The sequence below is a fragment of the Microcaecilia unicolor genome, chromosome 2, assembly GCF_901765095.1.
Source record: "Microcaecilia unicolor chromosome 2, aMicUni1.1, whole genome shotgun sequence".
NCBI lineage: Eukaryota > Metazoa > Chordata > Amphibia > Gymnophiona > Siphonopidae > Microcaecilia > Microcaecilia unicolor.
The window spans coordinates 383,448,469-383,466,497 of NC_044032.1; the positions used below are offsets into that span (position 1 = coordinate 383,448,469).

Consider the following 18,029-nt stretch of genomic DNA (forward strand, 5'->3'; position numbering starts at 1 on the left):
GCACCATGGCTTAGTTGGCTAAAGCACCTGTCTAGTTCTCTCTTTGTCCACGGTGTTCTTTGAGGTGTTTGTGTCAACCTGTTGCTTCTCGCAACTTCAGTCTCTTTCTCTTTTGGAAGGTCCCTTTATCTGTTTTTCGGAGGCAGGGGTCTCACTTGGGTCAGTATCATGCTTCTTGCCTTAGTGTTTGTTGGTCTTTCTTTTTTCGTACTCAGTGGTCTGTCTTTTGGAAGCTTCTGGTCTTAGCAGGGCGTTCTTGCATTTCATGGTTCCCAATGTTTTTTGCCATTCGTTTGGTCCTATTGGGCTGTTTGGTAAACAGCAGGGGGGTCTCATGTTGCCCAAGGCTTTCTTTGCCCAGTGGGTGAAGGTGGCTGTGGTCTCAGCCTGTATCCTGGGAGGCGCTTCTGAGGTTGAAGGCTCTCTCTCCTGGACGTGTGGCTACGTCTTGGGCGGAGGCTTCGTTGTCTTCTCTGGCTATCTGTAGGTCAGCGGTGTACGCTTCACTGCATACCTTCAGTAAGTATGGTAGAATGGCTGGTGCCACTCAGGCAGCAGCTACATTTGGGGCGTCGGTTCCGCGTATGGCAGATTTGGCTTCTCACCCTCGTAGGGATAGCTTTTGAACATTCCACTTGTCCTGGAATAGTGGGAATGAACGTAATGGAAGGAGAAATTAGGTCTTACCTGATAATTTTCTTTCCATTAGTTCTTCACACTATTCCAGGAGCCCTCCCGTGGTGCAACGCCTTTGTTGGTGGCTCCGTGTACTGTCTTTGTATCCTGTTTTCCAGGGGCCTTATCTTTGAATGGTTCTTGGGGCTGGGTATGTTGATTGCTGACAATGCTCCTGATTGGGTGTGTTTTCTTCCTTGCTTGAGGACCGATACTGAGGAGCTGAGCTGCTAGCAGGGAGCTATGTAGTGGTGCTCAGTTCTGTATTCTCTGTCTCCACCTGCTGGTTGATGAACATAACTACCCACTTATCCTGGAATAGTGTGAAGAACTAATGGAAAGAAAATTATCAGATTAGACCTAATTTCTCCTTTGTTGAGACAGTCACCTTCTGCACATACAATTTCAAATGTGGACAGTGACTTAGATAGATAATGTTTGTCATATCACAAGATAGAGATCATAAGCTATATCTTTGTTGAGACCTTGGATGAACAATCTCATGAGAAAACACAACTCACACATACTACATTGGCCACATAGCTAGTGGCTCAAGGGCAGGACCATCTCAAGGGATTGTGGCACCATGAGATAACGTTTGCATTGATACCCCCTCCCCCTTCACATTGGTGCACCCCACATCATCAACCTCCTCCCCTCCTCCCTCAGCTCCCATGAAGCTAGCTAGCCTGCTTTATGTTTAGGTTCAATGCCTTCTGAAAGGTCAGTCTTCTCCCCAACCCCAAAGCTGTTGCACACTGAAAATCATTGAATCATCCATCTTTCCCTCAATTTTACAAGCTTCCCCACAACATAATGCAGCCACCACCATATTTTACTTTAGGAATTCTGTTAATGTGATTATGTACAGTTTGTTTATACCACATGTATTGCGTAGCAGTGAGACCAAAAAGTTCTACTTTGGTCCTATCAGACCTCAAAACCTTCTCCATACAGGGCAGTATCCTCTAAGTGTTTCTTTGTAAGTGTTATGCAGCATATCATCCCCTGGATTCTATATAAGGCACAGCAAGTACGCAGTTGAGTAACAAGCCAATTAGTCATGATAATTGGCCAATAGCAACCAGTTATCATCACTAATTGGCAATAATTGGAATTTACGCACACTTCTTTTTAGGCATATTCTGAAAAGAGGTACGTGTAAATTCCAACCCACGTAGCTGAAAATGGGGTGCCATCATGGAAGGAGTGTAGGTGTGTTGGGGGTGTCAATCACATTTACATGCGTTGTTATAGAATTCAGTGGAACGTGTGTATATTTAGGTGCACGTATTTACACCAGGTTTTCAATGGCATAAGTGGCTGCACCTAATTGTGCCTGTGTTCCACTGGCCTATGTGCTATTTTATAAACCTTATCTTATAGTATAGTATCACATACGTTATTCCAATGTGCCTACATTGAAGACGCCTTATATAGAATCTGGCCGCATATTGCTTATTTTCAGCAGCGGCTTTCTTCATGATACCTTCCTGTGTAGTCCATGGTTGTGGAGTGATCTTGAAATTGTTAATAGTCAACATTTTCCACTGTCTTAGCCAGAGACCTTTGTAGGTCTTTTAAAGTAATTTTAGGCCTTGGCAGTTTCTTACTCATGTTTACTATTTTGCATGTTTAAACTGTTGCTTCAGATTTGTATTGCAGAACAGAAATAACTTGATTTTGTATCCAGAAGTGACTGAACAGAAATGAGCTGTATTTTATTTTGGGCCTTGTTATGATAGGTTTAGGAAACAGAGCTAATTTGGCAAAGGGCATGAAGACTGATCTAAAAAATACTTTTTGTTTCTTATTCTTAATTTTTTTTGAATATTTCTATAATTCTTTCACGTTGAAAATGTAGAGCATTTTGTGTACATCAGTAAAACAAACTTTTGCACTAATGCATTTTGAATAGTACGTTTTAGACAGCAGAATGCATTTGTTTCCTATAAATCTTTTAATATGTTTTCTGCCTGAAATATTCTGATGTTTCATCTTCTCCCGGGGTTCTCATTTTATGTAACTTCAGAAAAATATCATTGCTGAAAACATTGAACTTCTAAATCTCCTTTGCAGTTTAAGCGGGATTATGAGTAATAAATTCACTGGGAAGATTAATGTTTCATCTGTTTGTAGTTCTGTGTGGTTTCAGAAGGTATAAGCTGTGTTTGGATAGCTTCTTGCTGAGATAATGAATTCAAGGTAGAAAGAGATGGTGCTTCGCATCAAGACCATCTGTCACCTGTCACGTCTTTCTTCTACAAAATCAAAATCTGCAGAGTGAAGCTTCCTGTTACAAGTTACATTTCCTGAAATAAGACAAAATAAGGGTTTTTTGAGACAAATGACAGTTTTTCACCAGCAGTGTTATGGTACCCACAATCCCCTTTGAATTGGTGCAATCTTTCTGGGGGAAAAAAACCCAGTTGTACAAATCTGCTCCTGTTACAGAGGGATTATGACTGTGTGAGACCAGAAACATATACAAAGTTTGCGTAGATAGAAAGGCCTTTGTATTCTGAAGAGATCTATGTTTGGCCTAGATGTATGCGAAGGAAGGCTACATTGTTGTGGTTTAAGCATTTTATTCCTGAGAGCCAATTGCCATTAAAACAGAACAGCTACCTTAGATTCAGGAAGAGTCTAAAAACCTTTCTCTTCCCAAAGACTGCTTCATAACAATCCATTGACTTCTACCTCCTAGTATCATCCATTATCCCTTCCTATAATGTTTTTGGTCTCATGCATTACACCAGTGGTCTCTAATTGTTCTCATACTTCACACTAATGTTATCAGCTTTCGTTATCGGCTTTTGTCTCACCTAGAATGTAAACTGCACTGAACCCTGGAAAGGGGATATTAGCAGTATAAAAGAATTGATTTGAATTGATTTGAACTGTATTTCTCGGGTTCTGGAGGTTGCAGATTTCTTTGGTCCTGTCACAATTCAGGAAAGGTGAGCCCTTGGGCCACAGTCGAGTTGGTGCTACCTAGTCAACCCAAGGGCTAGCTGGGCCCTGACTGGTGGCAGACAAGTCATCCGAACTAGGCACAGGTCAGACAGAACTAGACAGTAGGCTCAGCTGGAGCTGAAAAAAAGGCTCAGCAGGAACTGAAGGCTAGGCAGGCAGGCTGGAGACAAGGCATTGCTTTTGACTTGTAACCACTTGTATCCACTCGCCTCCACCTACCCTCCTCTCCTGTTTCCTCTACACATTAATTGATTTGTTTGCTTTATTTTTTGTCTACTAGATTGTAAGCTCTTTGAGCAGGGACTGCCTTTCTTCTATGTTTGTGCAGCGCTGCGTACGCTTTGTAGCGCTATAGAAATGCTAAATAGTAGTAGTAGTAGCAAGGCAGGCTGAAGACAAGGCGAGGCAGGCAACTGGAGGCAGGGCAAAACAGGCTGGAGCTCAAGGCAGGAGTTTAGGCAGGAGACAGGGTTGCAACACACACTAGGCAAAGCTGAGAGACCTGTTGCAAAGGCAAATGCAGAGAGGCAGGAGCTATCCAATATATGCCCCAGCCTGGAAGTGATGTCCATAGTGTGCGTCCAGCACTCCAGCACCTGCCCCTTTAAATAAGTTCTTCGGCGCATGGCACACCCCAGGAAGCCCAGGAAGTGTAACAGGAGAGCGGGCCATCATCCAGAGGAGGAATGCAGAGGCTAACCACAGGAGAAGGAAAGTGCGTCGGGACGTGGAACATGGCGGTGGGCATGACAGGTCCAAAGAAACCTCAGCTCCTTACATAAGGACATTAACTGACAGGAAGTACCTTCCATTTTGGGTGGTGTTAATAAATTAATGTTCATTAATAGCAGGAATAATCAAGTGAACTTTATCGTGAGAGCAGCATGGGGCACATAGACCGCTCTCATAAGGCTGAGAGTGGTATAGTGTTTCTTCCTCAGTGGATTTTCTCAGTTGTTTAACAAGTTTTCCCTATTAGATTTCTGACCAGAGTGGTCTGTGTTCAAGGCTGGTCTCAGGCCTCTTGAGTGTCAGCCTGAGACCAGCAACCCAAAAATTCCTCTGCAAATAATGAAGCATCAGTGCTGGAACTAGTTAGTTTTACTGTGTGCTAAAAAGGGGCCAGTATGTTATTCTGTTATTACTTTTCTGTGCTGTTCCATATGATTATTTTGGAGGCAATATTCAACCTATGGCAGTCAGAGTTTTGTTAAATGCTGAGCACTGTGGGCTGAGTTTGACCCAGATGTTCAGTGCTAGGCCTAATCTGGCTACCAGTACTAAATATCCGGTCTTTGCACCCAAATAACTAACTGGGCATAGTTAGGATTGCCCTTTGTGAGATCCTGTTTGCTCAGTTAGTTATTCAGGCACTGGCCTTTGTAACTGGCAGTGCGCATATAGCTTCCGGGTCCACCCCCAAACTATCCCTGTATTAACCAGATAATATCGTGGTAGTGAGAGCTGCTATTTAGCGGCACTCTTTGGTTAACTGCTGTTGATGATCTGTGACTGAGCCACTCAGCACTATTTAGCTGTCAGGAACCTCTCTTGCCTGTCAATAGTTCCGGGTTGCCATGCAGCAAACCATTTGCCGCACGGCAACCACGCCTGAGTGCGGCAGGATTGGGGTGTGTAGTACTGAAATGGTTCCATGAGTTTTTACATTGTAAGTAGTATACAATGCCATACTTTGTATTGTTATTTGAATATTTTTACTGCTGTAATTGTCTATTGCTTATGTGTTGGTTTATTCTTACTGTACACCGCCTTGTGTGAATTCCTTCAAAAGGCAGTAAATAAATCCTAATAAATAAATAAATAAATAAAATAATAAATAAATAGTGCTGAATATCGACCCCTTTGCTTTTTCCATTCAAGTTATTTCATTCTGAAAGGCCACATGAAGGTGAAAATGGAGCCTTTCTTCTGCTGGTGTCAGGTCTGGCTTGCTCAAAAGAACCGTGACATACCATGTAGAAAGGTCCATGTGGTGGGTCCATATGGAATTATGGCTTTATCCATAAGCCCTTGCAGTAGCATGTGCTGGTTTGATAAGTAAGCAGTGACCATTACAGATAACAGAAGAAATGGGAAGTGCCCCACTGAAGCCAGTCGGTCACTTCCCCAAGCGATGTAGGAGGTAACTGAGAGTCTTGTCTTCCTGCCCTTAGACACAGCCAGAGTTAATATGAAGCTCCCTGATGGGGAGGAATATCACAGCAGTTGCAATTACTTGACACCCACCGGCACTGTTTTTTTCAGGCTGAGCCCTGCCCTTGCCACTGAGCCCTGTTGTTCATGGCACGCCTTACTTTGGGTTTGATATTATAGTTGGTGATGTAAACACTGGTTCATTTTTCTCCCCATCTGGAATGCTGCTTCCATTCCATGGAGCAGGAGCTGCTTTTGAAGTTTACTTTCCACTTTAATAGTTGGCAGCTTAGAAGCTCTGTCCGATTCCAGATGCAGACATGGACGTCAGTGTGCCAAAACATGACGATGTCCACAATAGCATTAATTCAAGTGTGGTTAAGATGCCCTTTATCTTGTATGCATGTTATTTGCACTTCTAAGAGTCGTTTATTAGCTATCTGTGCAAAATCAGTAATGAGCTGCATAATTATGCCAATCAGTTGATTACTTATAAAAAGCATAGAAAAATAAGGCATGTAAAAAAGGAGGAATGTTTATAAAGTTCTGTTACTGCAAGAAACTTGACACTTTTAAGAGATGGGGCATTTTATGTGGTCAGCATAAATACAGTAATGTCATTAACACAGGCATTTGATGTAGATAATTAATGTTCATTAATGACTCATGTTATTGCATTTGGATATATTGACCTCAGAGTCTTCTGTTTTCAGACTTGGAAAAATGACATCTCAATTTTCCAAGCAAATAAAACTGGTTAGGAAGCCAGTGGGATCCATGTCCTTAGTTTTGGTGGTCTTAGGGCAGTCAGCCTGTTCTGGAGGGAGATCAGTTGAGACCTGGCCTGCCCTTGACCCAGTTGACTTTTGGTATGTGTTAATATCACTGTAACTGTATGAAATCTCATCCACTACAGAGCGGATTAAAGTGGGCGGAAGGTCTGTGCAAGGATTGTGAGTGCCAGAATGGTGACGTGACCTGCTATGTACCCTCCTGTCCATCCTGCCCTGTTGGCACCCTGACAGTATCAGTGACCGGGGAGTGCTGCCCAGAATGCAGAGCAGGTAGCTGATCAGCTTTCTTCAATGGTATATTTGTTACGCCTCTCTCTGTACACATGAATTCTTTGACTTCTTAAATCTTGTTCCCAGGGATTCTCAACAGAAAATACTGAACTGTGAAATTACAGGGACAGAGGTGGGGCAAATATTTTTGAAGCAGTGCATAAAGCCACATGCTGCCTTCAAATGAACAGAATTTGGGTAGGAAGTATTATACTGGAAAAATCAGATGGCCCTAAAGATATGAAAGGATTGTGGCAGAGGTAGTGGATATGTACAAACAGAAGAAGACATGGGACTGTACTAAAGGATTTCTATTTAGTTTCTGTGGAATAGATGCTTCATACGTAGGATCTGCATGGAGGAGTGGCCTAGTGGTTAGGGTGGTGGACTTTGGTCCTGAGGAACTGAGTTTGATTCCTGGCACAGGCAGCTCCTTGTGACTCTGGGCAAGTCACTTAACCCTCCATTGCCTGCCGCATTGAGCCTGCCATGAGTGGGAAAGCGCGGGGTACAAATGTAACAAAAATAAATAAATAAATCTGTAGTTTGGTCCTGTCCAAGAATATCTATATAATTTATTATTTATTCTTGGACAGGACCAAATGTGAAGATAAATGATAGCTGTGAATGGGAGCTCTTGCATTGTTTGTTAGACATAGACTGCCAGAAACAGAATGGAAATAGGGTAAGCATCTGAATGGACTTTCCATTAGAGCAGCTTGGGAAAGGTATTATTAACTTCAGCTTGGTTGAAGCCAGTACCATGATTTCTGGTTTAATAAGAGAACAGAAACTCGGGATATGGAGAGCATGACAGGAGTAAATCTGCAGCTAGTAGAAAGGCATCAAACTGAAAAGATATTTGTCATATTAAGAAATCTAAAAAGAAGCAAAAGCGTAGAGATTGCTAAGAAAATGCCAAAGTGGTGCTGAAATGATTAGAGAATAGTATAGTGAAGTGAAGCAGTTTTGAGGGAACATCCTGTAACGGCTTTTTGGTTAGTCTTTCTCATGTACTACTCCTTGCACTATGCTGTTAACTATGCTGATTATTGATAATTAAAATATAAAAAATGTTTTTATTTATTGGGATTTATTAACCGCCTTTATGAAGAGATTCACTCATGGCAGTGTACAGTAGGTATAGTTTAACATAAAACTTACAATTTTGTTAACAGCATAGCAATAGTAAAATGACCAAGTATAAACATAAATACAATAAATGAGGTAAACTTTGAAAACAGCAAACTGAAACCTAATAAGTGGACTACTATGAAACAGGATCAAGAATATAAACATTTAACTGCACTGAAATTCAATACAAAGTTAGCATAATACTAATGAAATATCTAATAAGCACGCATTAGAACATTCAGATAACATACAGTGGTGGAAATAAGTATTTGATCCCTTGCTGATTTTGTAAGTTTGCCCACTGACAAAGACATGAGCAGCCCATAATTGAAGGGTAGGTTATTGGTAACAGTGAGAGATAGCACATCACAAATTAAATCCGGAAAATCACATTGTGGAAAGTATATGAATTTATTTGCATTCTGCAGAGGGAAATAAGTATTTGATCCCCCACCAACCAGTAAGAGATCTGGCCCCTACAGACCAGGTAGATGCTCCAAATCAACTCGTTACCTGCATGACAGACAGCTGTCGGCAATGGTCACCTGTATGAAAGACACCTGTCCACAGACTCAGTGAATCAGTCAGACTCTAACCTCTACAAAATGGCCAAGAGCAAGGAGCTGTCTAAGGATGTCAGGGACAAGATCATACACCTGCACAAGGCTGGAATGGGCTACAAAACCATCAGTAAGACGCTGGGCGAGAAGGAGACAACTGTTGGTGCCATAGTAAGAAAATGGAAGAAGTACAAAATGACTGTCAATCGACAAAGATCTGGGGCTCCACGCAAAATCTCACCTCGTGGGGTATCCTTGATCATGAGGAAGGTTAGAAATCAGCCTACAACTACAAGGGGGGAACTTGTCAATGATCTCAAGGCAGCTGGGACCACTGTCACCACGAAAACCATTGGTAACACATTACGACATAACGGATTGCAATCCTGCAGTGCCCGCAAGGTCCCCCTGCTCCGGAAGGCACATGTGACGGCCCGTCTGAAGTTTGCCAGTGAACACCTGGATGATGCCGAGAGTGATTGGGAGAAGGTGCTGTGGTCAGATGAGACAAAAATTGAGCTCTTTGGCATGAACTCAACTCGCCGTGTTTGGAGGAAGAGAAATGCTGCCTATGACCCAAAGAACACCGTCCCCACTGTCAAGCATGGAGGTGGAAATGTTATGTTTAGGGGGTGTTTCTCTGCTAAGGGCACAGGACTACTTCACCGCATCAATGGGAGAATGGATGGGGCCATGTACCGTACAATTCTGAGTGACAACCTCCTTCCCTCCGCCAGGGCCTTAAAAATGGGTCGTGGCTGGGTCTTCCAGCACGACAATGACCCAAAACATACAGCCAAGGCAACAAAGGAGTGGCTCAGGAAGAAGCACATTAGGGTCATGGAGTGGCCTAGCCAGTCACCAGACCTTAATCCCATTGAAAACTTATGGAGGGAGCTGAAGCTGCGAGTTGCCAAGCGACAGCCCAGAACTCTTAATGATTTAGAGATGATCTGCAAAGAGGAGTGGACCAAAATTCCTCCTGACATGTGTGCAAACCTCATCATCAACTACAGAAGACGTCTGACCGCTGTGCTTGCCAACAAGGGTTTTGCCACCAAGTATTAGGTCTTGTTTGCCAGAGGGATTAAATACTTATTTCCCTCTGCAGAATGCAAATAAATTCATATACTTTCCACAATGTGATTTTCAGGATTTAATTTGTGATGTGCTATCTCTCACTGTTACTAATAACCTACCCTTCAATTATGGGCTGCTCATGTCTTTGTCAGTGGGCAAACTTACAAAATCAGCAAGGGATCAAATACTTATTTCCACCACTGTAGATATGATGCTAATGCTTTTCTACAATACAGCTTACCATATAGCTGAGGAGCCAAGTGCAGATATACAGATGGGGACAAGATGGGTGGTACAGAGATAGTTGGTATAAATAAATGGGTGGCTAAACTCTAGGCACGTTCTTTGTACAGTTAATCAAGACATAAGGAACTGGTCTAAGTTACAGTGTGTGTAACAAGCTAGTCCGTGTATACTCAGTCACTCTGTATTAAAGACTTGGGAGAGGAGCCAGGCTTTCACCTGCTTCCTGAAGAAGAGGTAGTCTCCAGTCTTTACTTAAAAAGCAGACACCTGGTTCTCATTACTGCCTCTGAAGGGCCTCATATATGAAGCACTTTCCTCATAGATAAAATAGGAGAAACTTTTCAGTACATCTAGCCCATAGTGAGGAAAAATGGTTCTTCATGTTAGTGTTGTGGGTTGGATATAAAGCAGCAGACTCCAAAATATATATGGAACACACAACCTTAATGTTTTCATTCAGGGGGAATCTTTCTGTGCACCTTCTCTCCCTTCCCAGAAGCATTGAAAACAAGTTCTATTAATCTTGTATTTATATATTTAAAACATTTATGCACTGAATTCCTGGGACATGTATTGCCCAAATTTGTGTACAAAATAAAAACATAAATGATATACCTATAACACAAAATCAAAACCATAAACGCAGACGCCTGTGCACATAGACAGAGTGCTACAGCTACAGCCTCCTTCCACCTGCAGAGGGTAAAACCTTCCTCAATCCCTGTAACCAACCCAAATCTCTATGCATTAATATTCTAACAAAACCAGCTGCAGACCTACATCCTCGTAGCTTGACAAGGACACCTATCCTACCAAAGGAAAAAGCCAATCCTTCTCTCTATTTCAAGGCCAGATAATTCTGTCCTCCTCATATAACTTCAAGCAAACTCTTGCATAACAAAGCAGCTACTGTGGAAAATGGTCTGTCCCATACAAAAGTGCAGTGAATATCCCTCACTGCAAGAACAGTTGGTCGGTAGTGCATCCTGAGAGGAGCAGCACTCACCAAGGGGCATAGCCATGGATGGGCCCCTCCAGTTCCTTCCGTCCCAACCATAGTTTCCAAGTTTATTAACATTTGATATACCTCACCATTGGCAATCCTTCTGAAAAGCCAAAAGAAGAACTACAATAATAATAGAAAAGAAGAAATAAAGTTGTGTAGAAAGGAAAAGGCCAGATAAAGGTAAAGAAAAGGATAAAAGAGGCAGAATATTGGGTGAGTTTGAACTACAATGGCTAGCAGAAGAGATCAGTGTTTGGCCAGCATGCTGCACACATTAAAATCTCATAGGCAGCACGTCCTGTTCATGATCTTCTGACATTGTGACCGGGATGTGCTGCTGTGGACATTTCAGTGCAATTGTGGTGCTAGCTGCATATCAGGAAGGGAAGGTAGAGCAGTGAGGATAGTGTGACAGGTGTTCACTGCTACTGTCTGGACCTGAAATGAGTGGTCAGAATTTAAAACAACGCTGGCTTGCACAGGCCGCCAGTGTAAAGATTGTAGCCACAGCATGGGGGTGGGGGGGGGGGGGTGTTTTGAACTGTTAAATACTGCTCTTGCTGCTACATTCCAAACTGTTTGTAGCCGACGCATGAGCCTGTCAGGGAGGCTGACATAAAGACCATTACAGGAGTCCAGTTGCAAGATAACCAGAGGCTTTGCTACTGTCCAATATGACTGAGCATCCAAAAAGGCTGTAACAGCCGCTCTAGCTGCAGTTTCATAAAAATATTACTGCTATTACCTGCTCCTCTAATGAGAGAGCTGCATCCAGCCACACTCCCAGGTTCCCTACAGTCAGTGCTGGCTTAATATCCTGCTGTCACTTGGAACATGACTCTTCAACTGTGTTCTCTTATATTTTCCCTCTCCCTACCTTCCCCTCCCCCTTTTTTATTGTTTTCTCTTATTGTAAACCACTTTGATATTCTTCTTTATGAAAGGTGGTATAGAAGGTCTTGTAAAAACACAAATATAAACTCCTGAACCAGGTAGGGGGGAGCTCCCACACACAACATCTAAAACTTATCCACGCTCGATATCAACATAATTTTCTGCAGCCAGGAGCCTATAACCACCAATTTATTGCTGTTGGGGCCTTGACTGCACACTGGAAAATCGGCACCTTTTGTAGAGGTGTGAGGTATGAAGGTGCAGCCTCATATAGATTTTTGGGCGTTGACAATTCACATCATAGGGGGGTGGGGGGTGGGGAGCGGCTACACCTTAATATATAATCTTTCAGAGTTGATAATTTATGATTTGAATAACAGGTAATCCAGAATGGGAACAATGTCAAATTCCTGTTGTCATGCCACCTTTTCAGCTCCTCTGGAACTAAACTGCTAGGGCCTGATATTCAGCCCGCAATAGTAAGCGGTGTCTGAATCGCTCACAGCCACAGACTGACCTGACCCCAGATATTTAGTGGTGGGGCACGTGCAGTTCCTGGTATTTAATATGTGGCTATCAGCAGTTACCCAAAAGTTAACTGGGTACCGACTGAAATTCAGACTGGTGCCCGGTTAACTTTGGGGTCCTTTTACTAAGGTACGCTGAAAAATAGCCTGCACTAGTGTAGGTGCATGTTTTGGATGCTCGCAGATCCATTTTTCAGCAAGCCTGTAAAAAGGGCCTTTTTTTTTTGTTTGGCTGAAAATGGATATGCTGCAAAATAAAAATTGGCGTCCGTCCATTTTGGGTCTGAGACCTTACCGCCACCCATTGACTTAGCAGTAAGGACTCATGCGTTAACTTGGCGGTAATAGTCAGCATGTGTACACTGCCGATTACCGCCCGGTTAGCGTGTTGGAAAATAAAAATTATTTTCCAACGCATTATCCCCAGGCCACGTGGTAGCTGGGCAGTAGTTCCAAATTGGTGCACATTGGACACGCATAGGCACCTACACAGCTTAATGAAAGGGCCCCTCTCTGCGGTTATTTAGCTGGTTAGCAGACTGAAAATCTTTGCTAATTGGCTAAGAAGGCGCTCTACCCACACTTTGCCCCCAGCTCACCTCTAACCGGTTAGGAGATGGCTGGTTACTGATGATATCCGGGCAGGAGATGTTAAACCCTTTTGAGTATCAGGTGGCTAATGCCTCTGGTTAGGGGATAACTTTACTTAATAGTAGTGGTCCACAGGATGCTACAGTCTGCCCTCATTTGCATTTTAAAGTTAGGTTTTATTTTCTGGAGGGCTTGTTTATCATATTGAAGGAGCGCTGGTTGTGTACAATTTCCTCTACTTAATCACATAACTCTAGGTAATAGCTGATTGCAAAAAGAAAAGAAAAAAAAAGCCACTGCTGTTTTTAATTAGATTGTCATTGCAGAGGTGGTTTGGTGGGTCTGCAAGATGAATGGGTTTGTTGTACCTATTACCCAAGTGACAGAAGTCATTCATATTTTATAGAGTCAAAGGATCTGCAATGCTGATAATTTACCCTAAGGTTACCAGTGTAACTTCTCTGGGAAATGTATGTTACTCCTGTGACACCACAGCTTGGGAAATCAAACAGTTTCATTCATTGAAAAAGCTAGACTTTGGATACATGACCCAAGTTTTAGACTTTTCGGTCAATATTCAGCTCACAGCAGTCAGTTCTTTAAACACTAACCTCTGCTGGCTAAATTACACTCTGTTATTCAGCACTGGGTCCTGTCCTAGTACCAACACTGAATAATCTGGGTGTTTACAGAAGCCAAGATGGAATCCGAGTACAGCTGATTTTCACTCCAAGATGCCCAGTTAGTTACTGTATCTAGCTACCAGTACTGGATATCAGTGGTGCCTGAATAACACCTATTCTGCCCCAGGGCCACCCCGGCACTAACCAGAGAGTGCCGTAGCACGTAGGGTTACCATATGGCTCCAGAAAAAGGAGAACATATTGATCCAGTCTGGGTTTTTCTTCCATGGAAAGCAATGGAAGTAAAACTCAGACTGGTTCAATCTGTCCTCCTTTTTCTAGAGCCATATGGTAACCCTACGTAGCAGTAAGAGCAGATGCAGCATTCAGTGGCACTATCCAGTTACGTGCTGTAGGACCATACTTTGCTGTTTAACTTGGCACAAGTGTCTCTTGCTTGTTTATATTACTTTTAGTTGTCATGGGGCCGGGATGGTGAGCCCTTGGGCTGCAGCAGACAAGTCCTCTGGGGAGGCGCAGAGCAGAGGCAAACCAGGCACTGAATACAAACAAGATACCAGACATGGCAAATAGACAGAGCACACTCAAGACAAGCAACAAGCACCACCAGAAAAGGGAGATAGACTACTCAGGCAGGCCGCAAGGCCGATCTGTAACCCACTCGTACAGAGTCCAAGCGTACGGGCCTGACTGCCGAACTGGAACCGAATCATACCACAGGGAAGGGAAAAGAAACAGAATGTAATCTCTTGAGCAAGTACTACTCAAGCAGTGCACACACACTAAACAGAGCCACAAACAAGGGGTCAAAACACCCTACACACAGGCACAAAGAAACTGAAGGGGAAAAGACAACCCCACAGACTCACATGGTAGAAACGACATGTAAAAGATAAGAAAACTACATAGGAAGGCAGCACAGGACTGGGCTAGAACCACAGCTATAAATAAATAGTCCTAACCAAGTCAAACAGACATCACACAGAGAGGCAGCTCAAGGCTGAGCTAGTAGTCACAGCAAACAGAAAAACCATCCACTCAAACAGAATCAGAGAGGATGCACAGGACTGTGCTAGTAGACACAGCTAAATGGAAGAATGGCCCACTCGTGCCACACAGAGAGACCATGCAAGGCTGTGCTAGTAGTCACAGCTAAACGAAAAAGCAACCTACTCAAACACAACCAGAAACCTTACAGAGAGAACTCAAACAGAAAGCACACAGGGAAAACTCAAGACAAGGTCACACAAAGGAACACTCATGGCTATGCCACACAGCACTCAAGGATAAGGGAAGCCACTCGTGAAGGAACACTCTAAGCTGTACCATACAGCACTCAGGGAAGAGGGAAGCCACTCAAAGGAATACTGAAGGGTGTGCCACCAGGCATTCAAGGAAAAAGGGAAGCCACTCATAGGAATACGCTAGGCTGTGCCACACAGCACTCAAGGGAAAAGGGAAGCCACTCATAGGAACACTCTAGGCTTACCATACAGCACTCAAGGGCAAAGGGAAGCCACCTACAGGCATATACAAGGCTGTGCCACACAGCACTCAAGGGAAAAGGGATACCACTCATAGGAACACTCTAGGCTGTACCATACAGCACTCAAGGGTAAAGGGAATCCACTCATAAGAATACACAAGTCTGGCCATACAGGACTCAAAGGTAAAGGGAAACCACTTATAAGAATACACAAGGCTGTGCCACACAGCACTCAAGGGTAAAGGGAAGCCGCTTATAGGATGTGCCACACAGCACTCAAGGGTAAAGGGAAGCCGCTTATAGGAATACACAAGGCTGTGCCACAGAGTCAAGTAACAGACACTAGAGACAAAGGGAAAAGCAAGCAAACAGGGATAGCTGCCTTTACATACACAAATCAGGTAAGGAGCAATGCTCACAAGAATCAGGAGATAAACACAGCAGACATAGAGTTAAAGCAGGCTAAAGGGAAGGGCTGCTTCTAAAACACAGGTCAGCAAGAAGCAGGGCTTACACTGCAGTCAAAGGTTTCAAGCAAACAAAGGGGAAAACAAACAATGTTCTTACCAGAACTCAGCCAGCGCCCACAGCCAGGTAGGGATAGGAAAGGCAGGCAGAGACAGAGCACACCAGCTGCACAGAAGCAAGGTAATCAAGGAAAGCAGCTGGGCTGGCAACAACAGGCTCTCTGAACAGTGAAAGGTAACAAGGGAAACCACACAAGGAAACAGAACAGGCTTAAGCTGGAGAGCCTAGACAACAAGGAAAGATCTATTCAGGTTCAAACCAGAACCACACACACACAGAAAAAGAAAACAGGGCTTTGCTTGGGAGCAAAGTTAACAGGCAAGTAATCCATACAGGTTTAAACCAGAACACACAAAGAGAAACAGAAGAGGGCTTTGCTTGAGAGCAAACCTAACAGGAACATAATCCACACAGATTCAAACCAAAACCACTCACACAGGGCTCAGAGCTGTGCCCAAAGGCACAGCATAACAAGAAGACTAGTTCCCTCAGAATCAAACAACGGTCCAACAAGAAAAAGGAAAATAGACCTGTTGCAAAAGCAAGGCAGGAAAGCTCCCTGGGTCCTTATAAAGGAGTAGGCTGATGAGGTCAGAAGTAGGAAATGAAGCAGGGAGACCAAAGCGAGGCTTGGCTAACAGGAAGAACAACAACAGGAAAAAAGGCAGACTAGAGCAATTACAGAGCTAGATACAGAGAAACAGTGGGTCTGAGCATAAGGGCACGGCCACAATTGTGACATTAGTGACATTAGTATCAACCCCTATGTTGTTGGGGTTTCTTGGGATCTGAATGGAAACTTTTGTGAGCATTATCTAGAAGCTGAAGTCAAATCCATTTCCTCCACTGTACCTCCTTGCTACCTTGGGTGTATCATTTTATATGTCAGGTGCTCATTTGAACTAAGCTATTCAGGGAAGGGATTTGTACCAATGCTACTACTACTTAACATTTCTAAAGCGCTACTAGGGTTACGCAGCGCTGTACAGTTGGTTTGGGATGTTGTATAAAAATGGAAAAATAATAATTGTTTTTCAAAGCTGTTTTTACCTAAACTTCCTTCTCTGGATACTGTGAGTAGCAGCACTGCTGACCACCAACTAGGGTTGCCAACTGGCTCCAGGTTTTCCAGAGTAGGGTGATCCAGTCCTGGTTTTACCCCTTGGTATGCAGGGACAAAACCTTACTTTCCACAGGGGAATAAGAACTACAAATCCCTTTGTTCAGTGGGGTAAATCCAGGACTGGATTAATTTGTCCTGAGTAAAACAGAGCCACTTGGGAGCGCTGCTGTCAGTGGCTTTTAGGTGTTGCTGAATGTTACCCTTACTGATAGCTCTCCTGAGACATTATGGGGAAAACAACATAGTAACCCAGTGGTTGTCAGTTGATAAGGTCTGGCTGTACTCTCTCCTGCCATCTTCTCTCATTCTTACTACCAACCTCTGACTCTGTGCCAAGGATAGGATCAATGTTCCCTCTAAGCTGTGTGGGAGTCTTCCAACTGCATTCCTGCCAGTGGGAATAGTGCTGCAATACTGTGTTTTCAGTCACTAGGGATTAGCAGGTTCCCTAGCATCCTGCAGAGCTTACCTTGTCCCTCACTAATGAAAATGTGATACTAAAACAGCATCCCCCTCCCTCCCACTGGCAGGAATGTAAGTGGAGGACTCCTGCACAGCTTAGAGGGAACATTGGCATTTTGGTAACTCAAAGGTACTAGTGCTGAAGAGTGTCCTTGGCTGCAGAGGTGCTATCTCTTTCACTGGTCTTCCTCACTTGTAAGACTGAATTGGTGATGTTGTTTTTGTGGTGCTCTGTACCAGGCTGGGGCTTTTCTTCAAATGTCCTTCTAAACCAGCTCCTGGGAATGCTGGCAAAACAGATGATTTGGCCATATAAATCGAGCCCCAGCATAGATCAAAGTTTGTGACATGCTTCCAGTATGCCACCCATGTTCAAGTATGTTTGGTAAGGGAAGCCTATCTTAGTGCTTCTTCACTGCTATGCCTTGCTCGCTGTGCTGACTTGTACTTTTCCGGTAAAAGCCTGCATCTGACACTTTGTTTTCTCTTTCTGATTTAGCTCAGTGTCACTCAGACTGCTTGACCTGCTCTCAGTCTGTTGACCACTGTGATGTCTGCCTTGATGAAAACAGAGTGATGCAGGAGGGGCACTGTGTTAACAGCTGTGATGCTGGATTCTACCAGGATGGCAGAGTGTGCTTAGGTACAGTTCCAGGGAATTTAGTTGGTGCATCTCTCATTCTTCATAATGTGGTGTTCACTTTGGGAAGGAACCAGGGAAAGGACAAACTGAGCCTGAAAATGGGTTGGATCTGACAAGGGGTTTCTGAGAAATAACCCCCCCCCTCCCCCCCGACAAAAAAAATTGCTAAATGCATTTTTCTTTGAGAGGCAGTTCTGGCAGCTGCAGTAGAGAGTTGCATGAGGGCAGAAATTTCA

At 43.6% G+C, this 18,029-nt stretch overlaps 1 protein-coding gene across 1 annotated transcript in view; it reads left to right on the forward strand.

Moving 5' to 3' along the window:
- FRAS1 (Fraser extracellular matrix complex subunit 1) overlaps window positions 1-18,029 on the forward strand; it is a 689,426-nt gene that overhangs the window by 305,371 nt on the left and 366,026 nt on the right. The window contains 2 exon segments of the mRNA XM_030190549.1: window positions 6,722-6,869; window positions 17,650-17,793. Of these exon segments, the coding sequence (XP_030046409.1) occupies window positions 6,722-6,869; window positions 17,650-17,793 (292 nt within the window).